We start from the raw sequence: 27,338 nt of genomic DNA, 5'->3' as shown, positions 1-27,338 counted from the left end.
TGCCATTTTCCTTTAGCATAACAAGAACAAAGAAACACCTCATCAAGCACCAGAAATTTACAAAATGGCCCTAACTTTCTTAATCATGTCACTGAGGACCAAAGCTTTCAATGATGACAAACTGACCTGTTTATTTTTCATTGTTTAAACATCAGTTAGAATAGCACATGTGTATTTGTAGGAAAGGTCTATCTGTAAACTTACAATAATATTTTACCAAGGAATGGTGTTTAAATGTAAAAAGATGACAAGGACCATTCATTCACACAAAAAGCTATAAATCTGAAAACTAAAATTTATCAAACATAACATTTTTCAAATGAACAAAGTTATGCAGCTTTAAAAGGTACAATATAGCCAACGTTAGACTAATTTACACAACGGAGAAAAATTATGTGATATCTGTAAATTTGTGTGTGAAAAGAAACTATTATGGGAATAGTTCCCTCTTCAATTAAACAATAAATTACCTGCTTCCAGAAGTTAATTTATGTTACATAAACATGCCTCTTAATCTAAATACCCCAGACTGGAGTAAAGTGGATTTCTGGAAAATCTGAGTGACCCTCATTCATTTTCTAGGTCCCCAACTCCCTAGTTAGCCTATCCTGCTGTCAGCCTCACCAGACCACCTCTTTCCACTGTTTCCAAAGTCCTCCAACAACTTTTCATTCACTTATCATCTTTAGAGAAACTATAATACACAGGAAATGATTATGAAGAAATTGGGTGTTGAAAATCAACTTATAGAACTTAAGCACATTAAGTTCCATCCCCACTTAAAAGCTATCCTAGGAGACCCTTGCTACAGTTATTACTCAAAATGTTTTTATACTGCTTCAGAGCCAGCAACATTCTCCTTAGAGTGATATTAGCAATAGCAAACCCTCCTCTTTTAGAGTTTGATTCAGAAAACAGATGACAATGCATTCGAATAGCACTAGGGTAGCACTAGATAACCAACCAGAGTTAGGATGGGAGGGAGTAAAAAAGTCAGTGAAACTGACTTGTCCTATGGCAAGTAACATCACTCTGAAATAATCCAGAGAGCCCTTGTTGATGGAAAAGTCTAGGTTTGAAGTCTGGCAGGAGTCTCTTTTTAGACACCCTACTGACATGAACGTGAGTTCCAAAGCATGACTAAAGTGTCATCTCAGTATTTACAGACAATCCAGTTCATTCTTCCTCATAGGAACAGAATCAGAATGTCAAGCAATGCTAACAGAACCAAGATGCCCCCAAAATAGGATTTGTCTTGATTTCTCCAGTGTTTAGAGACTGAGGTTCAGGAGGGTTAAATGATATGAACATAAATGTGGCACAAGAACTCTTTGGCATACATACCTGCCCAACTAACCTAATCCTTGGCAAGGATTAAAGGTGTGCCAAGCTATAATTTTCTTAGACATACAATTTTTCACCCCTTGATGGTGGGTGTTTCAAGTCTTTATCTTTTTTTTTTTTTTTTGAAATTTACATAAAAGTTTTAGAACTTGAATGCTCCATGGGAAGACAAGCCACATTCTAGATACATGTGACAGGCAAAGGTACACCTCTTTATTCTTTATCAGGCACAATGGAATGCCTGTTTCTCATCATTATTGTAGAATTAAAACATGGCTCTGGCTGGGTGTAAGGGAGAATATAAAAGAAAAAAAGGAGGTGTATGAGTTTAGGATTCTCCGCTTGGCAGAACTATTAGTCTCTGCAATGGCAGGAACAGGGTCTTCTGGTGTGTCTTTCATGGTTCTCCTTCTTCCAACAGGCTATCCACCACCTGCCATGTGCTCTGTAGGCACTCAGTAAATGCTAAAGGAACCAGAGAAGATGAGCCCAAATGATACTAGGTCCACCTGTCAAAGGTCAACAGCCGTCATTGGTCATTTATTAAAGATAGCAACCAATTTCTTCCAGAATATGGCTTTGATTTATGGAAGCCATGTGACTGTTCAAAGGCAGATTATTTTTATTTCAGTACTTGATCCTTTGGTTAGCACTACAGTTTCCATTCTGTGGCTCACGATTTTGAAACAGACAGGTGATTTATTATACACATTGCACTGGAAACTTGCTTAAACTTCACAACGCTTCCTGCATTTCTAAGAAAGTAACTATTTTCACCACATCTTGACATGTTCCTCTTCATGATACAGAAATTTTTAAAATAATCTCATACAATGAATAATTATATCTAGAGCTTAAAACAATTTATAAGGTGAACTATCAGAAGCCTCTTTTCTGATTTATTATATTAAATATTCACAGATATAAAAGGGGAAATACTGTGTGGATGTGTGGTTTTTTTAATAGCTATTAAGTCACAGACACTTGGATACCTGATTTCTCTGAGGAGCACACTCCCTAGCATTTCACAACAATGCAGCCAGCTGAGCTCTGAGGTGTGGCAGAATCAGGAGCCACTAATGCTCCAGGCCACTCTACTTGGGCTTTCACTTTATTCCAATTCTGATCAGATGATTCCAACTGTGGAACAGTGGGAGCAGCAAACAGCTGGCAGACAGGAGTCTAGACTCTTTTGCCCCCAGAGAGCTTAGGACTTAGGACTTTCAGTTCACTTCTATCAATTTTAGTTTCTCCAGGTAAGACAACAACAAAAAAGAGAAGAGGTAGTAGAGCAATGGACTCCGGAATCAAACATTCCTTTATCTGACATCCAAACTGTACCATTTCTTTGATCAATGACTTTTAAGGAAGATTCTTAATCTCCCTGAAAAGGTTAGGGTGCACTTGATCAGATAATGCATATAAAATGCTCAGCATGATCTCTGATAGATGAAACCCTTTTTGAACAATAATAACCACATGCATAACATACTTATTTAGACACAAGATGAAGAAGCTGGACTAGATGATCTTCAAGAACTCTCTAGGTTGCTCAGCAAAAAGAGCATGCCTTACAGTAATAGATACCTGAGTTTAAATCTTATACCAGTTACCTCTCTAAATTCAAATTCTCTCTTCTGTACATTGATGGCTCCCTCACAGGATAATTACTTAGATTAAATGATACAATGAGGTATAAAGCACTCAGAAAAAAACCTAAGACAAAGCTGAGACACAATATAATTCTGGTTTCCTTTCCTTTGTTGCTTCGTATAATCTTTTCCCCAGCCAATCTCTAGTATTTGTTTTCTTCAAGAGAGGAAGAAGATGGAGAGAAAGTTAAAAGGAGTGGCATAAATAGAAAAGATGAAAATCAGTTCTCAGAGAGAAGTGGGGGATAGCTTCTAGATCTGCAAGATTTTCCAGAGCAATTTCCAAATCAATAGAGGCCATGGGGAGCAAGGGCAACTCCGTGGCCATCGCCAGTTGCTCCTTTCATTAAAATTGATGGTAATAAACAAAATAGTTTATTTTACAGAAGTAAAATCCAAACCCACATCCAAACCAATTTGTGAAAATACTTTTCTACTTTCATGAGGGTATGAAATTAAAGAAAGAATGGCCCCTGGTTTTCAAAATACCCCCCCCCAAATTAGGACAAATCCCAAAATAATAAAATCAAGCATAAAAGAAAATCAGACCCTAGGAGCAAGATTCTAAAAACAATGAAATCCAACCATAATTTGTAATACCAGCATTCCACATCTTCGGGCTACTTATGACGATGGTTGCAAAGGGCACCATTTCCTACCATGGCTGATTCAAAACAACCACAATCAAGAGAATAAAACATTAAAATTGGAAAATGTATGCTGTCAACATCGACTTTACTGCAATTTAGTATCTTTATATTACACTGAAGAATGACTTGTTGTTTTGTGTCCCTTTTTATTAAGGCCCTTATTATTTGGGTTAATATTTGCAACCTTGTTTAGGGAGGCTGGGTAGTAATAACAGAAGGGTGGGGAGTAAAACCTAAGAAGAAAGTGGTGAAGTTGTCCAAGAAAACAAAAGATTTTAAATTTCTTTTGACAATTTGCAATGCAATCAAGTTTGGAAAAATAAAATATTACAATGGCATTCAATGATAAAGCATTCACTAACATTTTCACCACTGTGACCAAAAGACCTGCCAAGAAAAATTTTAGAGGAGTAAAAGTTTATTTTAGGGCACATGGTTTCAGAGGTCTCATCCATAGACAACTGGCTCCATTGCTCTGAGCCCAAGGTAAGGCAAAATATCATGACAGAAGGGTGTGTCAGAGGGAAGCAGCTCAGGACAGGACACAGGAAGTAGAGAGAGGGAGCTCCACTAGCCAGGGACAAAATATATACCCCAAAGGCATGTCCCAAATGATCCACCTCCTCCAGCCACACCCTACCTGCCTACAGTTACCACCCAGTTAATCCCTTTTAGGAGATTAATGCACTGATTAGATTAAGGCTCTCAGGACCCAATCATTTCACCTCTAAACTTCTTTTCATTGTCTCACACATAAGCTCTTGGGGGACACCTCATATCTAAACCATAGCAGAAATATTTTTTGCTTATACGTTACTGGCTATCAAAGGAGAAATTTTAGCTCATGTTTGTGATGATTTATATCATAACTGTGCAGCATGTTGAATAATAAAATTTAATTTCTCTAGATGAACCTTTGAATCCAAAGTTTAGCCAGAAATAACTAAACAAATAAGGCAGCCCAATGCCATTGGGAACAGGCAGTCAGATCTCAATCACCTGCATGAGTTTTGACACCAGGTTCCTAGCATAAGCCAACCCCTGTGGTCAAGAGGGAGAAATGATGCAAGTATCTAAATCAAATTTAAGTCATCTGGGAAGCCTGGGTCTTTTATTTGCTTGTTTGCTTGTTTGTCTGTTTATTTGTAAGTTTTTTTTTTTTTTAACACTAATTCTTTACTCCACCTTGAACAATTAAATCAGGGTCTCTGAAGATGAAGCCTGGAGACTCAGAATTTTTTCAGAGTTCCTCAGGTGATTCTCCTGTGTATTCAAACAACCTCCTCTCCTCCTCCAAAACAGCATCAACAATCAGTTATACAGACCATCCATCCACACTGGGGGAGAAGATTGAATACACAGCCCTCATCTTCAATTTTCCTATGTAATTACAACCTATAAATCCGTGATTTCTGTCCTGACAGATCAAGCCGTCAAGCCAGACAGAGCCATCTACTCTAACATGCTTTGTCATGTCATAAGCAGAAATTCTGTTTATACTGCCAGCAGGAATTGAAAAAAAAAAAAAGGGAAGACTTGAAAGACAAATATCTCTCTGCTTGAAGAAAAGCATGAGCCAAAAACTTTACCAAAGCTTCAACTCCCAGTCAAATCAAATGGATGGGAAAGACACGGAGGCCTTACAGTTTTTATTTGAAGAGATGTGAACATGTATCTGAAATATCAAATGCCAGTATAACATTACACAAAAATCAATTCCAGATGGATAAAAAATTTAAGTGAAAACATAAAAGAACTAAAATATGTGGGTAAATATTTTTCTAATCTTGGGATAGGAAAAGGCTCTTTAAATATATCATGAAGAAACAAAAAATAAAGATTTGACTACGCAAAAATTAAAATCTGTTCAGCAAAAGAAATCATAAATAAGGTTAAAAGACATATGGTAGCTCTAGGAAAAATATGTTTTGTAATACTTCCAAAAAGCAAAAGGAAAATATCAGAGTTCTTACATGTCAATAAGAAAAAGAAACCTAAATGACCCAAAAGGAAAATATACCAAGGACACAGTATAAAGAAGTGTAGTCAGTAAAAGTGTGGAAAGATATTCCCCTTCACTAAAAAATTAAAGAAAACTTAATTGAATAAGAATGAGCCATCCTTTTCAATCCAGTATGGCAAAATGAAAATATAGGCCAAAATTCTATTTGGCAAGGGTATGGAATTTTGGGTACTCTATCCATTACTGGAAGAAGTATAATTTTCGTGGAGTGTAATTTGAAAGAAATAGCAAAAACTAAGATAAGCATATTTTGCTACTTACTTACCCTGAGAAGGTAATTATAAAGAACAAAAATATAGCTAATCACCATAGTATTGCTTATAAAAGAGAAAATTAGAAAAAACTGAAAGTCCAATAATAGGAGATTTACTAAATAAATTAAAGCACATGTATCATATACATGAATAAAGTCATTAAAAATCACATTAAAGACTGTGTTGAAGTAGAAGATATCCATGAAATACTACTGTTATGAAACAATATGTGTATGATCTCATTTATATTAAATTTTATATACTGATCTGTGTACACATACATTGTAAAATGTATGAAAAATGTCATGAAAATGTTAATGACTATTTCTGGGTGATGTGTTTAAGGACAAAATTATCTTCTATGTAATTTTTCTGTACTGTTTAAATTTTCTACAATGTATAATTATATCCTAAATAACTGCAAGCTAAACAAAATAATTTTCAAATTTAGCATCATTTGGGACTCCCTACATCCCCCAAATCACTATCATTTTCTGATCATCAAGAAAACAGATTTGACAAAGGTCTTTCAAATGCAGTAAACAACCAAATACAAATTACTTTAATCAAGAAGTTAAATTCAGAACTTGTACATGTAAAGCACATTATTTCAAGTTTCTCCCTGGTAGAACCACAGCCAATAAAACTTAGCGGTAACTAAGCAATAGTGATTCCTTTCTCCGTCATTAAATAGGCTTATTCATTTTTGCTTATGGAAATAACTAAATTGTATCATCCCAACAGACTACTTTACTTAACTTTTTGAAATTAGAATATGTTCCTAGAACAGATTGATGTGTCAAGAAGGAAATGCATTCTGGGTGCCAAAGTGCCATAGTCAGGTAAATGGAAATTACTATATGGTTCTCAATATAGTAAAGCAATTACCAATTTGCTTTCATCTTGCTCTTATAAATTGCACGTGATAGTCTTTGTAAAGAAGTGTCTATCTTCTCGAGGAATATGTGCACAAGAAATGATACATTTCCAACTTCAGCAGATTGATTAAAAATTCTCGGCACAGCAGTATGTTAAAATAAAGCTTCAAATTTGGAGATGCCAGCTATAAATGTTCCTTATTATGAGACAAGTTCCCTTAAAATGTGCTCTGTTAGGCTCCATAAATATCACAAAATTCACAGAATTCTAAAAATCTTACTGAATTCTTTGGCTAAAAGGTTTGTGAAAATAGGATTATATTTACTCCCGGAAAAAAAATTAAAATTACATTCTTCAGTCAGTCTTCACTCTAGACTATGCTTAGTCATTCACAATCAAATGTAGATTTAAATTAAAGTACTTTCATGTATTCTATAAAGCTTAGGAGAATAATTTTTAGGTAACACAAGACTTGACACAAAATATCAAAAAGAATTTTTTGTGCCAATATGTGGCCCATAAACCAAGCAATCCATAAATATTTGTTGATTTAGTTTGATAGCAAGGATCCATCCAGATAGTACTGTGAGTGAAAATCTATAACTATAACAGATTCTGATGGAACCTATTTATACATTGACATTTAACAATTTAATCTGAAGTACTTAAATGAATAGAGCAGTATGCTTGTGTGGCAACCAAGATTACAGATACAATGTAAAGAGTAGGCATGCAGGTGATAGAGACTTTGGTTGTGGAAGGGACATAATTTTAAAACAATGAGGTTGAAAAGTTTTGGATTACTTGGCAATATGGCAAGGAGAGCAGAAAATTCTTTTTGGTGAGATTGAATGAAAAGGGTAATAAGAGTATTGCATTGTTCTTGGACTTCAGAAAGCATATGTTCCAGGTCTTTGTTGCTAAGCTCAAAGAACAGGAATCAGTCACAAACCCAGGTTGTATCCTAGATGAGTGTAAGGTCTACTCTTGGCAAAGTGGTTCAGTCGCTTCCAGAAGCCCAAGTTAAGCTATAATTGCCCACACTTAACAAGAAATCTGTGAATACCCACTCTGTAAGCCCCAGAGTCCTATCATAACTGCCTGATGGGCAAAATATATATGCCAAAGTTGGGGAATTCATGCAGTCATTTATGTTGGCAATAGGATTTAATTATACTTGGAGCCATCGTAGCCTCAACTGTTCTTATTTTGAACATAGTTACAGAGGAAATGGTCTACATAGCTTTTAAGATCATCTGCTTCCAATGATATATTACATACACACATATATACATATACATATATATATAATATAATTTTGTATATGTGTGTGTGCATCATTAGCTCTGAAATAAAAGCTTAGATGTGAAATCCTGTCTTCAAGCAGGCAAGACCTCCTGAACAGAAGCTGGCAGAAGAGTTTGCTTAGACAACAGTCGTGCAGTGACTCATCTGTGTTTTCACAACATGCTTCCACCCAGCACCCATGTCTATTTGTAGCCTGACAATAAGGGCCCTATGTGAACCATTTCAGAGCTGTCTGCCTTAAAGGCAAGGACACTGTTCTCAGTTGACTCACTGGAACTGCCTGTGCTTTTGAGAATAACCCACTGCCACATTTATGAATGCATGTGATATAACTGCAGATTATCTCAGGCTTTACCAATGCTTTTCTGCTTAGTCTTGGTCTAGAGTCTCATGAATCCAGGGGACTTCACCCCCTAAATAAACCCACTACACACCACTACTAGGCACTGAAAAAGATTGCATTCATCAACACCCTCGACTGCAAATACCACCAGCATGGGATTCTTATCTATTTTGCTCACCTATTTGTATCCCAGCACTTAAAATAGTCTCTGACCCATAGTAGACACTCCATAAATACGTGCAAAGGAATGAATCAAACTCTTCCATAGACCTGTTAAATGACCTGGATCTTTTAATTAAATCCTTAAAATATTCTCTTGTCCTTCTTGCTAAGTCAAGAAGTCTTCTACTGCAAGGGTCTCAAAATTTTTGTATGTTAAAGTACATACCCTTTCAGTACCTGAGATACTCTTCAACATATTAAACCACCTTACTCCCTAGTCTTTAAAATATATAAAACTATTTGTTGAATTTCAATTCAATAAATGTAGATTAATAATCATTCTTTTTTCTACCCTTCTTTTTCAGTGTTTCTGCCACCTACTTGGACTTCTCAGAAGTACCAAGTTGTAGTCTGAGAGAAGGACTTGACCAATACAGTTCTTAACGGAATTAAGACTTCAGACTTGAGAGAAAAGAAAAAAGAATGTTACTTCAGTATTTTCAATCACAGAAACTTTTAAAACAATGTGTTTACAGTTTCAACAAAATTATGCATGGAGTTTACAGAATCTATTAATAAAATTATCAAATTTTGTCTGGAAAATAACTTCATGGGGCTAGGGCTGTAGCTCAGTGCTTGCATAGCATATGTGAGGCACTGGGTTTGATCCTTAGCACCACATAAAAATAAATAAAATGAAGGCATTCTGTCTATCTACAACTAACAAAAATTAATTAATTTTTTTAAAAAACAACCTCTTGTATTTGCATTACTTTGAATTGTCAATTCCCAAGAGTAATAATATCCAGCAAAGGGCTATTCTGATGTACTACTTAACATTCTGATGCACTAAACCATTCATTTCCGCTGAAATCCTCACTTTCTAGAAAATAGCTAATTTCACAAGTAAGGCCTTGTCCAGGTGATATATCATGGTAGGGGAGGTGGTAATCCTATGTTACCTACATGTGTTACACAACAGAGTCCTCTACTTTCCCAAGGACACACTCAGATAGAAATCGATTAATATAGGAGGGATCAAAACAGATTTCAATATACCCTGCCCCTAGTCTCAGATGCTGCATTCTAAAGCTAAGTCTTTTTTTTATATATAATTTTTATTGTTGGTTGTTCAAAACATTACATAGTTCTTGATATATCATATTTCACAATTTGATTCAAGTGGGTTATGAGCTCCCATTTTTACCCCATATACAGATTGCAGAATCACATCAGTTACACATCCATTGATTTACATATTGCCATACTAGTGTCTGTTGTATTCTGCTGCCTTTCCTATCCTCTACTATACCCCCTCCCCTCCCCTCCCCTCCCCTCTTCTCTCTCAGCCCCCTCTACTGACATTCGTTTGTCCCCCTTGTATTATTTTTCCCCTTCCCCTCACTTCCTCTTGTATGTACTTTTGTATAACTCTGAGGATCTCCTTCCATTTTCATGCATTTTCCCTTCTCTCTCCCTTTCCCTCCCACCTCTCATCCCTGTTTAATGTTAATCTTCTTCTCATGCTCTTCGTCCCTACTCTGTTCTTAGTTACTCTCCTTATATCAAAGAAGACATTTGGCATTTGTTTTTTAGGGATTGGCTAGCTTCACTTAGCATAATCTGCTCTAATGCCATCCATTTCCCTGTAAATTCTATGATTTTGTCATTTTTTAATGCAGAGTAATACTCCATTGTGTATAAATGCCACATTTCTTTTATCCATTCATCCATTGAAGGGCATCTAGGTTGGTTCCACAGTCTAGCTATTGTGAATTGTGCTGCTATGAACATCGATGTAGCGGTATCCCTATAGCATGCTCTTTTTAGGTCTTTAGGGAATAGACCGAGAAGGGGAATAGCTGGGTCAAATGGTGGCTCCATTCCCAGCTTTCCAAGAAATCTCCATACTGCTTTCCAAATTGGCTGCACCAATTTGCAGTCCCACCAGCAATGTACAAGTGTACCCTTTTCCCCACATCCTCGCCAGCACTTGTTGTTTGACTTCATAATGGCTGCCAATCTTACTGGAGTGAGATGGTATCTTAGAGTGGTTTTGATTTGCATTTCTCTGACTGCTAGAGATGGTGAGCATTTTTTCATGTACTTGTTGATTGATTGTATGTCCTCCTCTGAGAAGTGTCTGTTCAGGTCCTTGGCCCATTTGTTGATTGGGTTGTTTGTTCTCTTATTGTCTAATTTTTTGAGTTCTTTGTATACTCTGGATATTAGGGCTCTATCTGAAGTGTGAGGAGTAAAGATTTGTTCCCAGGATGTAGGCTCTCTATTTACCTCTCTTATTGTATCTTTTGCTGAGAAAAAACTTTTTAGTTTGAGTAAGTCCCATTTGTTGATTCTAGTTATTAAAAGACCCAGAATAGCAAAAACAATGCTAAGCAGGAAGTGTGAATCAGGCGGTATAGCGATACCAGACTTCAAACTATACTACAGAGCAATAGTAACAAAAACAGCATGGTACTGGTATCAAAACAGGCGGGTGGACTAAAGCTAAGTCTTATGAGGCTGCAAATTGCGATTCAGTTCAGAAAGGCAATATGCTCACACATGGGAAGTGCCACAAAGTCCCCCACCTCAATGAGAAAAATGTCAAAACAAATGTTTAAAAATTAACTGCACAAGAAGGTCTCTGTACTTTCTGATGGACAGAAAATGGTTTTGTTCTTACCGCCCTCAAAACTAGCATTACTCTTTTAATATGTGGCTACCTGTGTTATCTTCTTCATGCTGGCCTCAGCATGCTTACCCAGTGCTTTCTTCTACACTTGTTTTCTTGAATGATCTGTTTAATGAACATTATGTTATCATCTAGATGAAGAATCACTGCCCAATTTGGATACAGATCAAAGTTTATAAAAACTCTATTTCTGACATCACTCTCATAATTTAATTTATTCACTCTTGTCTTATGAATGAAGAGAAAGTACAGGAGCAGATGGGGAAGAGTCTTCATGTATTTCATCTCTGTGGTCCACAAGTTCAGTCTCTAAAATCTGTGCTGTAGGTCTCTCATGGGTAACACAGTGATACAAGTTCTTTGGCCAGCACAATGTTATTTTTTAAATGTTAATTGGCTGCCAATATTTAAGTGTCATGAGATTTCACTAAGAGTTTTAATTTTTCAGGTTCTCTGAAAAATCAGAAAATGATATGGGTACACATTTACATGAAAATAAGTAAAGATGAACAGCAAGTTCCCCTTTCCAGTGGAGCATGAATTCTTAGGAGTCATCACAGTCCCCAAGCTAGCCATGTGGAAAAGTCATGTGGAGAGTCCTCAGACTCCAGCTGTTCCAGACAGCCCAAGCCAGGCACCGGAATGTGAGCAAAAAGTCAATTTAAGGGACTTCAGCCTCTGATGCCATCTGACTGCAAAGTATAGAGGACCACTCAGCTAAGCATCAACTGCCTGAGCCATGAGAAGAAGTTTAAAATGGTTATGTCAAGCCTCCATGTTTTGGGGCAATATGCTGTACAGACAGATAAGGGCTATAAGGTATGGGCACTTGAAATAAACAATGTTTAAAGTCATTTCTCCCTTTTTACTCGGGACAATGTACATGTTATAGTTTCCATCTTATTTTTTTAATATTTATTTATTTTTGGTTAGACACAATACCTTTATTTTGTTTATTTATTTTTATGTGGTGTTGAGGATCGAACCCAGGGCCTCACGCATGCTAGGCGAGCGTTCTACTGCTGAGCCACAATCCCAGCCCTCCATCTTATTTTTGTATTCAAAAGAAATCTAGAACATAAATGTACCTAGGCAAGAAAAGTGAAGTGGGACAAAAGTAATTTTTTGGAATTAATTACATTAAAAAAAAAAAAGCTGGCTGGCAGCATTTACAAATGTCACATTGCTTAAACCCAAGTAAGTAAGAACAGAATGTAGAAAAGGCTTGAATTGGATTCTTTTCATGGGACTATCAAACTTATTCACTCCCGTGTATTCATCCTAACACAATGCCTATTTGTTTTAATGACTGGATCAAATAAAAGTAGTTTTGTACATATTATTCCAATTGATTAGGGGAATCAAAAACATCTCTTTCTGTAGCTATTATTGATGCAAAAGGAAGGCAAACGCCACTTTCAAAATAAGCAAAAAAATTATGGTTGCAATTAATGGTACAAAACAAGCCACACCAGAATCATTATGGCTTAATGAGAGACAGGTTCAGGTATGGAAGAAACAGCTATCAACTTGCATCCATTAAAGTTCTGAATTCTACTAGTTGCAAATCCAACTTTGAGCAAATCTTTCAATTGTTTGATTGTTATTTGCTCATGTAAGAGCACAGGTAAAGAGTAAGGTAATCATGCATTCCCAAAGAGTATGATGATCAAGTTTAACAGAATATGGTCCATATATTCAATGGAGTGGATCTAAACCTTGTGCACTGCGCAAATGTAAGGCAGCTGATATGCGTTTGCCCAAATAGAATTGTAGATCCTCATTTCCTCTCCTTCTTTTCCCCACTTGTGACTCAAGCCAGATTTCATCGAGCTATTTTTGTAATTACTAACATGCTGGAAATACAGCAGCAAGCCAGAAGCAAACTAAAATGCAGCATCCAGCAAAAGAAAGAAAATCACGCTGAGTAACTGAAAGGCCATCTGCTTCTAACTGAGCTGTAGGGGTGAGGAAGACAATCTGGCTGTACTATTTGTGTCCTCCCCAAAACCGTACCCACCTGCATGTTGTCAGTGGCATCCCCAAGCAGTCCTCCAAAAGTGATAGCATTAGTTACAGTCGCCAGATAGATGAAGAGAATTGCTGAAAGAGCCTGAATATTTAAAGCATCATAAAAATCACTGGCAAAAAATGGTGCTTTTCTCTTTATGTCCTTAATTAATCCACCACAGAACCTGGGCAGGGAGAAAGCAAACATGTGACCAAGTAAGAAACAAATAAATGACCACCAAATTCATTAAAAGACAATTCACAAAACCATGCAGAATTGGTTATTTAAACACTTGAATCAATCACATGATACTATTTAACCACTTAAGATGAGACCAGAAAACTATCTACCTCTTTCAGTTACTAAATTAGATGCCACATTTCCTAAAGATCAGCCAGTGGTTCTGTATGTAAGAATGAACTGTGTACATAAATAAAATCTTTTGTTGCCCAAAGGAAACCATCCAAATATGTGGGATCATAAAAGGCCCTTTACAATCTTGCTAGAGTATCCTTCCCACATTCATTCATTCTTTCACCCCACAAATGTTTATTGAGCACCTGTGATATTCCTACACTATGGCACTCTTCTGGTTGCTGGGGATACAACAGTGAACAACACAGGCCCCAGAGCCCTGCTCTTATGGGGCTACTTTGAGGAGACAAAAAAAAAAAAAAAGCTAATAAACAAGATAAATAAATAAAATGCTTAGTGCTAAAAATCAAAGAAAACATTAAATGGGAAAGAGGGTTATGTATTACTGGGAAAAAAAGGTATTTGAAACTTTAAAATAGGCTAGCCAGAAGATTCTTCTGAGAAGTGACTTTGGGGTAAGGATCTGAAAGAACTAAGTGGGGAAGGCCAGCAGGTAGGTGACAGGAGAAGGCACAAACTGAGACCCGACACACATCAGCAGGTCAGCTAATGGACCCATGGATCAGTCTACTTCCCTCCCAGCCAGACCTCAATCATCAGCCATAAACATGCATGCTGTTGCTTCTGCCTAGAAAAACTCTCCACTTCCAATGCTCAATGGTGCTCCGATTTCATCACCCAGATTCCCACTCTTAGCTCTCACACTTTATCAGGATTATCTACCTCTCTAGGTGCCTGCTGGACCTGCACTGCACTCACTGCCCCACTGCTGTTTCCTTGGTATTCACAGGGCTGTGCATGGCACCAGGAACACTGCAGGTACACAGTGCATTTAGGAAAGATGAAAGGGGGAAGAATAAAATCACAGTCTGATGAAATTTAAAAAACTAAATTCCAGAACTACTACCTGGGATGTGAGTAGAAAAACCAAAATGATATTCCTAATGAAAATGGTTTGTTAAGAACTGCAATCATGTACCACATAATAATGTTTTGGTTAATGATGGACCACATGTATGATGGGCCAGTACAACATATCACTCATGTGTCGGTGGTGATGCCAATGTAAACAAACCTACTGTGCTGTCAAATACATATAGTATGTAAAACTTGATAATGGTAATCAATACCTGTGTTATTAGTTTATGTATTTGGTACACTATCCTTATTATCATTATTTTAGAGTGAATACCTTCTACTGATTAAAAAAATAGTTTACCTTGCCTCATGAGTTCACCAGAAGTGTCACATGATTGACCTATACCATGTGGGTTTGTGGAAGTACGCACCATGATGTTTGCAAAACAACAAAATGCCCAAGGATGCAATTCTCAGATCTCATCCCCATCATTAAGTGATGCATGACTGTATTTAAAAAAAACAGGGAGCTCAAGAGGGAGGATTTTGTGTGGAGGGTGGAATTTTTCTTTTAATTTGGGCGAGAAATCCAAGTGGATCACCAAGAAAAGGAAATAACTTCACCAAGATTCAACTGCAAACCAAAATGACATACTTTTTTTAAAATTAAAATCCTACAGTATTTATTTTATTTATTAAAATCCTACACTGTTTTGTCTTTTTTTTTAAGAGGCAGGAAAAAAACTATCTTACTTAAATTTTTACTCACCCCAAAATGAAATGGAGAATATAATAGTGGAAGAGGAAGAATTATCATAAAAAGTAATCAGATGGAGCAATCTGGAAAACCTGAACTCCCAGCTTCAGGCTAAGGAGGTAGAGGAGTGACCTGTGAATTATTCATTTCTATGTTCCTCACTTTTGAGTAAATGTGCAGGGAAGAGATGGAGTCCTGAGAGCCACCCAAGAAAGGCTAACACATCACCAGTTCGTCTTCCTGCTACCCATACTTACCAGTCATCAGTTGGACCCTCTGACATCCCATCTGTCCCTGCATTTGCCATAGTACCCCAATGCCATTCCAGCAAGCACTCTGTGGGCAGTTCGCTCCCACTCCACATCTTCCCTTCATGATCTGCCCCCCACCTCCTTCTGCACTTTCCTCAAATGTTGCCATTCTCTGTAAGGCCTTCTCTGACCAGCCTGTCTAAAATCACAATACTGTTTCTCAGGACAATAGTCCCTACTTCTGCTTCATTTTTCATCATAAAAATATCACCACGTTTATTTATTTTCTTACTTGTCTCCCATATCCACAAAGTAAGACCCACAAGGGCAGGGATTTTAATTCACTGTTATATCCCCAGTGCCTATGACTAATAGGTGCACTATAAATATTTGTTGGCTGAACAAATGAACAAACCAGTGAATAAAATACTGAAAGTAAATTTAGAAAGATGAAGGGAAATTTAGATCTAAAGAAAACCTTATGGTGAATGGCAAAAGGATCCGTCAGTTACCGTCCAGTTCGCTGCAGTTCTTCACAATCCCCATGCCCTCCTCCTCCGTGTCCTCCATCATGGGGGGTGTCTCCGTTCATCTGGACATTCTCTCCACCTGAGTACATATTCTTTCTAAGCAAGAAAACAGAGCCCAAGCGAACATTAGTATTTATCCATTTGCTTCTAAAATGAAGCACTCACTATGGCATACATTGGCCAATGGAAAGATGAAGTTTGAGAAGAAAGAACATTCTTTCTTTCTGCTATCCTAACAAATAATTATTGACATGTTGCAGTCAGAGCCAAGACAAATGATTAGATGAAATGAAAAGCTGAATTAATTGTATATCTTATAAGAGGGAAATTCACCTAGGAAATATTAGATTTCCAACAAATGGTTTCTCTTCAACTACCTCACCCATTTCTTAACCTCTTAAATCTGCAAAAGACTTGAGTAAACTGATCTTTCTACATGTACAGGGAGACCCCAAAACAACATCCCCAAAGAATGCCTCTGATGCATTCCAATACTGTGATCTGAGCTAATTTGTAATCACTAAAGAACATCAAAACATTTAACATGTATTTTACAGCATCAAGGAAATAAGAAACAAAGGCACATAATTAATCCCTTGGAAGCAATATGTCCATGAGGACCTAAAAATATTAAGGCAGTAGCTTGACCCCACTTCCTTGTCTAAACATAACCTCCTTCTCAGGTGTATTCTAGCACCTTAAAATTTCCAGCTGCCTAAGAGTTTACCTTTTGTCAGATGATGGAAGACTCTTAGGAGGTTCTATCCTGATCGCTGGGTCCCATTCTCCAGGTGGAAGGACAATGACTTCATCTAGGAACTCATCAATGCCAGCAATCAGGTCCTGCCTATCTTTTGCTTTGTAAGCAATGTCATGGAACACCTAAAGAATGGTAAGAGATGTGTTCATCCAACAATAGAGCTTTCTACATGCTTCACACCATATCTAGCCTGAAGAATGCTATCCAAAATTCACCATGATATTACTATAACCATGCTCTCCTATTTTGTATTATTCAGCCATTTCCAAAATATTTAAGTTTTTCAGATTATAACCTTAAAGAATATATGTAGAAGCCTGAGTAAATGGCTATTTTTAAGTGTTTCTTTTTTTATCAATACTGTAAAATTACATGCCTTTCAGCTCCCCTTGGTAAAGTACTGTTACTGATACAGTTGCTATGGAAGCCAGATGAAAATAGTTCGGAGAAATATACTGAAAAGTCATTCCCTGAAATAAAAACTACTGGGACAAACAACTGCTGATAATTCAAGGAGAAATTTAAAGTGAATGTAAAGATCAGGTTGAGAATCAAACACTGCCGTTGTCAAGCACAAAAATAATGTGACCCATTTTAAAAAGAAAACTTAGTTATACTGTCAGAACACAAAGTCAATGTATTTAAACAAGTCCATTTTTTGGCAAGGTAATATCTAAATCACCAAGGATTCAAAAGATTCATGCCTTTTATATGAATTTCCAAAGAAAGGATTTCCAAAAGGTACACAAGCCTTTTTGTCAACCATTCCATTCTTCTAACCAAACTGATGATCTGAAAGTTCTTCACACATAACCAAGATTTTCATGCTTGAATCTGAACTGGGTCAAATTCTTTAGTCTCAAGAAAAGAAGATGGTCACCCTGTTCAATCACCTTCCCTATTCTTAAAGATTTCTGCTAAATCACTTCTCCTGATAAAGAATTTTCTAAAGTTGTCAATCAAATAGCATTTAATGGTCTTTGGGTTGTGGGGTAGAGAGGAGGGCAATAAAAATGCAGACACTGCTACCCTCAATCTCATTTTCTTTTGCCATCTCCATCACTGTGGCTGGAGAGTCAGAGAGTCACCTTTCCAGCCAACCCTGCAGATAGAGAGCAACAGTTACAACCAATGAGACATGAGAATGAGGCTGTTTGGGTAAGCCTGCAAAAAGGGGCAGATGCAGCTCACATTACCCCCATCACTGTTTCCTACTTTAAATGTAGTGAGGTGATAAGCTGAGTGCAGGCAGACACTGTAGAGTTACAATTTTGATAGGAGGGAAAAAAATGCCATCTTAAGACCATGAAGTAAGTGTGCAGCTATCAATTAGCAAACAGTTAAGCTAAACCAACCCCAGCTACTATCTACCTCCTAACTTTGTTATATAAGAAAATAATCTGCAGATTGTTTAAACTACTATAAGCCCATCATTTGCAGCCTAAAGCATTCCTAATTGACACATCTCCAAATGAATAACTTAAAAAAGAAACTATAAACACACAAAAATAAATTAACTCATTGTGAGGAGGGAAATATACATCCCCTTAATAGGGGGAGAAAAAGAACCAGCATTGCTATACTTTAATGCTCTCAGACCCAATAGAAATCACCTGAGCAATCACCACACAGGAGCAGAAATTACTGATCTTATATTCTAACAGTGTTTCTTTTACCACAAGTCTGGTTTGGTTTTGTCATATCTAAAATGCATGTAGCAACATTCAAGCTGTTGTGAGAGTAATGAAACCATAACCGAAAAGTACTAGATACTCTACAGTAGCAGTTGCTAATGTATTTCAGGTGTGCAACTTGCCTTCCACAAAATAAGAAAACCACAAAACATGTACTTTCTGATACCTAAGAAAAATGCATTATCCATTTTATTACAGATTATTTTATAAAACACATAATTTTGGAAAAATATAGAATATGAATAGTTAAATTCCCAGAATTAACATATTAAATACTTTAAGCGCTAAAGTTGAGACAAAGTTGAAAATATGTAATAATCAGATCAGGGGAACTGCATATTTATCACCTCAGACATTTATCTTTTATTCCTCTTGGGAACATTCAAAATCCTCTTTACTAACTGTTTTGAAATACACAATTGTTATTAGCTATGGTTACCCTACTGTGCCTCAGACATTCCAAATTGTATAGAATTGTATTGAAATATCACAGTATAACTCATATAGAGGCACAATTATGGGTCTATTAAAAAATTTTTAAAAAAGAATTGAAAATGTTTTTAAAAAGAAAGGAAAATATTTTATTCCAACATAGTTTATAATCCAGTACAAAAACAAAGTACATGATTTGCTTTTTTGAAAACTAATGCATAGGGAATATCAGTGCATTTACCACAAATGATTGTACTTCATGCTATGAAGATCTTAGTAACCCCATAATTCAAACTGAATAAATTGTCACAGATGAGTCACAGTATGAAAACAACACAAGTAGGTCATTCAAAGAAACCTATCTTCCCAATTCCCTACCTCATCAGACATCAGGGTGGCAATGGCTCTGCCAATCTCATGGTAGGACTTGGCTTTGCCCTTAGGACCTAAGAGAATGAACAAGAACCTAAAGGAAAAGGAAAGAAGCACATGCTGTTACACACATTTCATCAATATACATGAGACTAAGAAATGTTTATCTTAGTTCATATTTACAAAAGGGTTAGATCTTTAAACGAAGGACTAGACTTGGTGATATGGAAAATACTCTTTCACACTATGTGAAACACAAATCACTGTTCAGTTTATTTGAAGGCAAAGAAAAGTTTACCATGAAAACTTGAGAAGCTTTTTCTCTGAGCAGGAAGGTTCAATTTATATTCTTTATGAGACAGTCAATGTTTCTGTTTTAAGTTTTGCTCTTTTTCCATCTCTACTGTCTTTTAGAATCTTTGAAGCAAATCCATTAAGTCCAATAACTAGACAGACTTAGTACACCTTTAGACTTCTCTGACTTTTCCAAAAACCAAAACCAAATTTCTATAAGTAAGCCATATACTGACAGTCAATGTAAAATAAAATGAAATATGAGGGAAATTCAAAATAAATTATCATTCACAGACTTAATTTTTATGGGTGTTCCCATTTTCTTTCTAACTTGTTTTCTTGATACTGTACAAAGCACTGCTTCAGAGAAAATAGGTCCTGAAACATGTAGTAATGAGCTCATTCCCATTTTTCATATTGGAAGGAATCCCTCACTGATAACAAGGACAAAGATGTATGTCTCCACTGGAGAGGAGGGAACCTGATAAATAAATAAGGAAAAAAAACCACAAAAGGTAATACTAGATAAATCTTAGCCTTGATATTGATCATGTCTTACCTAACAGGGCGATAATGAGGACAATCAAAATGATGGCATTATGTGGTTAGACAGCTTTTAAAGTCCTGCAAAGCAGGATTTCACATTCATCACTTTCTGTTAATTTCCATGCAACCCTTGCTAAAAGGACAGGTATTCTATTCCTGTGTGATGGCAAGGAAACTGGGGCTGAAGGAGGTGATACATGAGCCCAAGGTCTGTGCTTAGTAAATGTCTGGGGCAAGGGATGTAGTTCAGAGGGAGAAGACATACTCAGCATGCATGATTCTCTGGGTTCAATTCCCAGCATCAAAAAACAAAACAAAATTAAACAAAAGCAAAGCAAAATAAAGTGTACATATAGCTCTTCTTGCATCCTATTCTTTTTACCACATAATTATGTTATTACCACCAACCCTATTGGCATACGAGAGTTGTGAAACACAAAAACTATCCACAATAACTTCCACAGGTTGCTCCTGGGAAAGAATTTGTGGATGCTTAGCTTGGGACAAGAAAGGCAAGATTTTAAGGTACCAGGGATGGCTTTGTACATTACTTTGCCAAATTCTATTTATTACTAATATACTTGTATACCCCCCTTTAAATAAAAAAGGATCAACAGCAAGTACTCTATAAAATGTTAGGGCTTGTTCCAAAATGCCCCTGGATATATAATTACTTTATTTCATTATAAAAGTCAATTCAAAGGAGATAGGGGGAAAAAAAACAGGAATTAAGAGTGTAAAAAAAGGGGGTGGTAATCTGAAAGTTTGAATACCCAGATTTTATACTAGAATAACAATAAAACCATTCAGTACTTATTTGCTTGAAAACCAGTTCTGCAGTGGAGTGGAACACTCACTTTCAAGTCTGATCACAGTGAATGAAAAAGCAAAGCAATCAGCAGCTTGAAAGTCTGTTTGGCATGAAAGAAGCCACTGTCAGGACTGAACTTTAGACCTCTAACCCTGAAGTTCAATTGATGCTAGAATTTTTCTTCCTTTGACGCTGTCCACTTCATAATTATGTACCACCATATACAGCATTATAAAGTGCTACTCGATGGCAGTAAAGTGTTGCTTTCTAAAGGGACTAATCCCTGGTTTGAATGCAACACTTGAAAAAAAAATTTTGCCAGTAAAACAAAATACAAATACCACTGAGAAATGCTAGTACTGGTTACATTTTTCCAATTCAATTTGCCTATCTACAAATGGCCAGCTGTCAAGTAAGACAATAGTGTGTTAGGTAAAATGGGCAGGTGCAGTGTCACAAGAGAAAACTACCTTGTTGGGTCCTTTACTTAGGACATTTTTTAAAATAATGGATTTATTTTGCCTGCCATTTTTTATTATCTCAGTGTATCTAAATATTAACTTTTCAGGAAAGCATAATGCCCAAAACCTTTCCAGAACCACTCTATGGCCCTTCCTACCACACCCATAAGGAGTGAAGCTTACAAATACACATTATCCTATCAATCTGTATCAACTGACACAAGTTAATTTTCAGGTTGACTAGATGGAAAAAAAAAAAACCTACTGTCTTGTTAGTGAGAAAAAACACTTAGTCACTAATAGTCCTCAAACATAAACATAAACTTTGGCCAAGGATGGGTGACTACTCTCTGAACTAATAGAGTCATGAAGCCTCTGTATAAAAACCCAGGAGATGAGAAACATATATTTTCCATACAATTTTACTCTTTGGTCTCCACAAAATATATCAAAGAATGAATGGAAACAGTAGATCAACAGTGTCTATGATGGATACTATAGCATGACCTACATATAAGGGTATTATTCCTAGGTAATTATAATTTTGTTTTTTAAAAAAAGATATTTCTTCACTAATGAACTATCATCAAGTGCCAAACAGAAACAATATGGCAACATTGTTTACCTAACTCCAGTCAGGAACAATTCAGTAAATGCACCCTCCTAAAATGATATAGAGAGGGATTCAGCCAGAGGAAGAAGTTGTGCTCCACTTGTGTACACTGTGTCAAAATACATTCTACTGTCATGTATAACAAATTAAAATATACAAAATTAATTTTTAAAAAGTGATATACAGAGGGAATCTGAGCATGCAAAAGCAGTAGGGAACATCATGTCAAGTGAATAATTTCATTTGTAGGAATAGGGACCCTTAAGCAGCCTTTAATCTAGACTGTATTATGGACACGAAGCCAAGAGTTCTGAGGGAACTAACTCAGAGCAACCCAGCCAGTCAATGTTCCCTCTGCCTGAAACATGTCCTCTCCCCCTTTAACCCTCAAAGAAGCAAAAGCTGTTACAACTTTTATGATTGAAGTACATCCTGCCAAGCTCAGCTTTTATAATGTACTGAAAACTCTTTTCATGATCAAAACTGTTTTTTGTCAATGGACAGATGTTATTTTTAACCAGAAGCTTTTTTCTTTATTAACAAATTAGAGTAAACATCACATTTGTGTGGCTGGAAGGACACAGTCCATGTTGACAGCTCAGAGAAAAGAAATTAATTTATGTCACTGAGTTTCTTTTATGCACTCATCACTAGCAACAAGTCAGAGTTAGAATGCTTAATGGTGTCTAGTTGTCTTAAGAATGTTCATGAGGCTCTTTTCTACTTTTGTGAGCTTTTTCAAGTAACTAATTATGCCTGGGGAGGATGCCTCTAGCATTCTGCACAACAAAAAGAAGTACCAGATGATCCATGTCTGGAACCAATGGCCTATACTCACATTCACAAAATAATTATAGGCAGAAACAGAGCATAATATCAGAAAAGGAGCCAGCTTTCCTAAATCACTTAATCTTTTCAGAAAGGATGTACATCCCCCTCCTGATACAGCACAGCTATTTCCAGAATAAACTCGGCATGTACCAATCCTTTACTCCCTTCTCTCAAAATCAAATAACACATTATTCATATTTAGAAACTTTGGAAAATGTGGCTAAACTGTAGCTTCCACAATAGATTCATGAGGACCATAAACCCACCATAACCAACCACATTATGTGCAGTTCAGAAGCTAGCAATTCGACCGACGGACAAGACAGAACTGAATTAGCAAGACTTCTACCCCAGCCCCTCTAATAGTTTTTGTATAAACAGTTTTAAACACTAAGAACAAACTCTTTCTCTTAGGCAAGTAATTATTTATAATACACATATATATTAATATAGCCATGCTAAAAGGGCAAACCTTCTAACATTTTAGAGAACTAAAAGCTTACTGAATAACCATTTACCCTAAATGCGCAGAGATCAGAAAAAGATAAGTTAGGGCTGGGGTTGTGGCTCTGTGGCAGAGCACCTGCCTCATACACGTGAGGTACTGGGTTCAATTCTCGATACCACATAAAAATAAATAGACAAAATAAAGATACTATGTCCATTATAACTAAAAAATATATTTTTAAAAAAGGATAAATTGACCTAAGGCTTATCATTTTTCATGGGAGGTTCCTAAAACTTTCTATTCTATCCCACTCTAGGTATCTCTAGGGATACCTAGTCTCTAAAATTTGGCCAGAGTTCTGTTTCTAGTGCTGACAGTGGATCTTCCCTTTGCCTGCACCCCTTAAATATAAAATGGTCATAACAACATTTATTTCATATATAACTCATAAATATGAGTGAGAGGTTGCCTCTGTGAACAGATAAAAGATGACAGCAAAGTGCCTATAAAATAAGTCACAGAGTAAGTAGAGAAACTTGTGAATTCTACACAAGGAAGGGGAGTTGCTAGGGCCATACTTCTGTAAAGGTGCATAGTAGTAAGATTATAAGGAATAGTAGTAATAATAATAATTGTATAATTTTCCTCCACCTTTAAAAAAAATGACCACAAAAAACACATGCACCAAAACAGGTCTTTCAAGTCTTCCTGCGATAGAACAGCACATTCACATTAAAGCACATCATGGAATGCAGACACAGTCCTCCACAATGACTGCCACATTTCTTGTGGGATTTCCTTGATTGGATTTCACAGGATGAAGCCATTGTAAATGGCCTCACATTACTCACATCCAAAAAAGCTAATGAGACTCCCCACTCAGTGATTAGAGCTTGCATTGGTTTGGAGGATAGCAAATGGATAAAACAGTTTCCTGGAAAATGTTAACATGCAAGGATATATTATTCAGATTATTGCCCTGAAATAGTTTTATGATATTATTGAATTACATTCCCTTGAATTGCTTGGCTTCTCTTGTTATTTCAAATGATGCTGTATTTCACTTCTAGACTAATACTTCCTCCCTCCAGTACAAAAGAAAAAAAGAATGAGCCAGACAGGAGCAGATGATAAGAGGGATACAAAAATTGTCATGATTTGCTACTCAATGCACGCATATTACTGTTAAATAAAAAGCCTTTTAACTTTTTTTTATTTGTAGCTTCTAAAGAAAATAGTAATAAAAATAAAAAGGGAAGAGCAGTTTTCTTTAACACTTCTTGGCATGTGTTTTTTTTTTTCTTTCAAGTCCCAGTAAAGTTAGTCCAAAGAGACATAAATAAAGCCATTGGGGCACCAATCTGGACTTCAGCCATGGTCTGAGTCAGCAGTTTGCCAGATGATTGCTCAGATAGAACTGCAAAGCTCTGCTGGAATGTTTTAAAGCAAAAAGCTAAGTTACAGAAAACAAATCACAATAATCCCAGTAATCGAATAAACTGATCATCTCCTTTCCCCTGTTATTTGTCCATATTATTTGTCCAATGACTGCCTGTGTATTATTCCTATTTGAAGTGTCTTTAAGGAATTCAAAACTGAGGGAAAAAAAACTTATATAATAAGGAAGAATGTCTTGAATTGAGAAGCCTTAAGGAAATTTTCTCCTAATATTCCTCCTAACTTGGCTCAAAATAAATCTTGGCCTCTTGTCACTGTTGGTTAATCATGCTCACACCACCTGCGTTCCTTGAGGAGGATTCATAGCCCTTCCTTCCTGTTCACATGGGGAAAACTAGAGGAGAGCAAAGGTCACCTCTTCTTGTGCTGGAATCCACAGAAAGCACCCCTCAATTCTTTCATATGATAATTTCCTGATGTCAACCTAAAGATACAAGCTTCTCTTTAAACTCTTCCTCAGCATTAGTTTAGTGAAGCATTAACTTCTACTCAACTAATTGTACTTTGTAAATCAAGCTACCTAACTTTATTGAGCTCAGCTTCAGAGGGAGCTGAAGAGGATGACTTGTGAGGTGCTGTGCAGTGTGATGATTTAACATGATTTAACAACAGTGGCACCCTTCTTTTAAAGCAAAATTTCATGTGGCATAATGTATGTCACTGTAAAATGTACAAATTTGGGAATAAAACCAAAAGAATTTTACAAATCTGTACATATACCTATATTTATGTGTACATGTGTGTATATATATAAACTCACTACCAATTTTCTGATGACGTAGAACAAATGAAAGCAACTATGACCATTTACTGATTATATAACTTTGTACACGTTGAATTCTTAAGACTTAGTTTCTGCATATGTAAAATCTGAACACTATAGTTTGTATGTTAAAAGATTATTGGAAAGATTGAGTAGAATAATCCATAAGAAGAAAGTAGTCCTCCACCCAAAATATTATTATAATTGCTGTTGTCATAACTATACAAGTGCCTAGTCATTTGATAGCATAAAAGTGAGACTTAGCCATTATTTCAAATTAAACCTCTTGAATGTACTGGATATATCCTCATTCTGATCCTCTAGCCTGGGAGGGAGCCCATTTCCCTATAAGCACATCGCAGACCCTAGCAGGTGGGAGAGAGCAGCCTACCTTGTGGGCACAGGGACCTCAGTGAGGGCACCCAGCATGACAGCCTGCTGTAGTCGAACAAAGGCAACAAAAGGAGTATCCAAGAAGTCAACCTCCCCAACGAGCACATTGGAAGCTTCTGCATCACGTGGCAGTTTTTTCATGAACTTATTCTTCAGCTGCATGGGAAGAACCAAACAAAAACCATTTTATTTCCAAAAAAGGGAAACAAGAAGAGATACTATACGCATCACTCACAGGATGTCCCTTTATGGGGTCTTCATGCAACAGTCCCTAAACAGCCACTTTCACGTTGTATTTAACCATTCTATTAAAATAAACACTTAGCTGTACCTTGATTTAAAACATGATGAAGGTATAATAACATGGTTTATATATAAAACAATGCGTAGTATCCATTCATTTCTTTAGTCATTCACTCATGAAAACTTATGAGCAAAGCAATACTCTAAGTCTGAGGGATACAGGGAGGGACAGGCTAACGACGAGCTCTGCTTAGGTTCACCTTGCCACAGGAGGAAATAACACATGATTTAAAGTAGTGATAAGTACTGAGAAGGAAAAATGAAACAGATAAGAGGGTACTATTTTTAAACAGGTACTATTTTAAACAAGATGGTCAGGGAAGACCTCTGAAGAAATATATATATATATATATATATATATATATATATATATATATATATATATATTTTACACTGGCACCCAGGGTACAAGCCATGCACGGACCTGAATGAAGAGCATTCTTAGCAAAGAGAATGGCAAGGGCAAAGCCTCTGGAACATGAAGGAGGTTTGCAGAGTAGTAAGAAGTCAGATGTGGTGGGAGCTAAAGGAGGAAAGTGGCAGAAATAGCCACAGATGAAGCTGGATGGGTAAAGGGGACCAGCCTGTAAAGACCTTGAAGGCCAAGGTAAGGAGGTTTAGAAGTTTCATGTGGGAGATGCTTACGAAGAGCCCCAGTTAAAAGGTGGAGCCAGAAGACATAAATTTGATAGACATCACCAGGTCAACAGTATTCAAGGCCACTGGACAGGTGACATAGCCCTGAGTGTAAGTATAGAGAGAAAAGGGGTAAGATCTCTACTCTGGGGCCACTCTACCTTTCATAGGAATAAAAGGAGGCATCGGCAGAGGACATTGAAAAGAAGCAAAAATAAAGAGAGGAAAATCAGACTTTACTCATAGCCAGGTGACACAAGGGCTCAATAAGGAAAGTGTATCAGCTGAGTCCTAGGCTGCCTAAAGCCCAAATAAGATGAGAACTATGAAAGGACCAGTGAGTCTGGCAAGATGGTAGTGCTGGTGAATCTTGACAAGAGCTGTTACCATGGACACCCAAGTGCCACATGAACAATGACAAGTAAAGAAGG

General features: G+C 36.7%; 1 protein-coding gene across 3 annotated transcripts in view; it reads right to left on the bottom strand.

Annotated features, from left to right (window-relative positions):
* The window catches only part of Slc4a4 (solute carrier family 4 member 4), a 335,968-nt gene that overhangs the window by 87,158 nt on the left and 221,472 nt on the right, over positions 1 to 27,338 (bottom strand). For all 3 annotated transcript variants that reach the window (XM_071614333.1, XM_027950854.2, XM_071614332.1), the window contains exons 8-12: positions 25,967 to 26,124; positions 19,357 to 19,444; positions 16,820 to 16,974; positions 16,075 to 16,188; positions 13,331 to 13,505 (exon numbers count right to left, since the gene is read on the bottom strand). In XM_071614333.1, coding sequence (XP_071470434.1) covers positions 13,331 to 13,505; positions 16,075 to 16,188; positions 16,820 to 16,974; positions 19,357 to 19,444; positions 25,967 to 26,124 — 690 coding nt within the window. The remainder of the gene's footprint in view (positions 1 to 13,330; positions 13,506 to 16,074; positions 16,189 to 16,819; positions 16,975 to 19,356; positions 19,445 to 25,966; positions 26,125 to 27,338) is intronic.

Source organism: Marmota flaviventris, chromosome 7 (assembly GCF_047511675.1).
Source record: "Marmota flaviventris isolate mMarFla1 chromosome 7, mMarFla1.hap1, whole genome shotgun sequence".
Lineage (NCBI taxonomy): Eukaryota > Metazoa > Chordata > Mammalia > Rodentia > Sciuridae > Marmota > Marmota flaviventris.
Note: the sequence above shows the minus strand (reverse complement) of the source record. Positions and strands in the feature narration are given on the sequence as shown.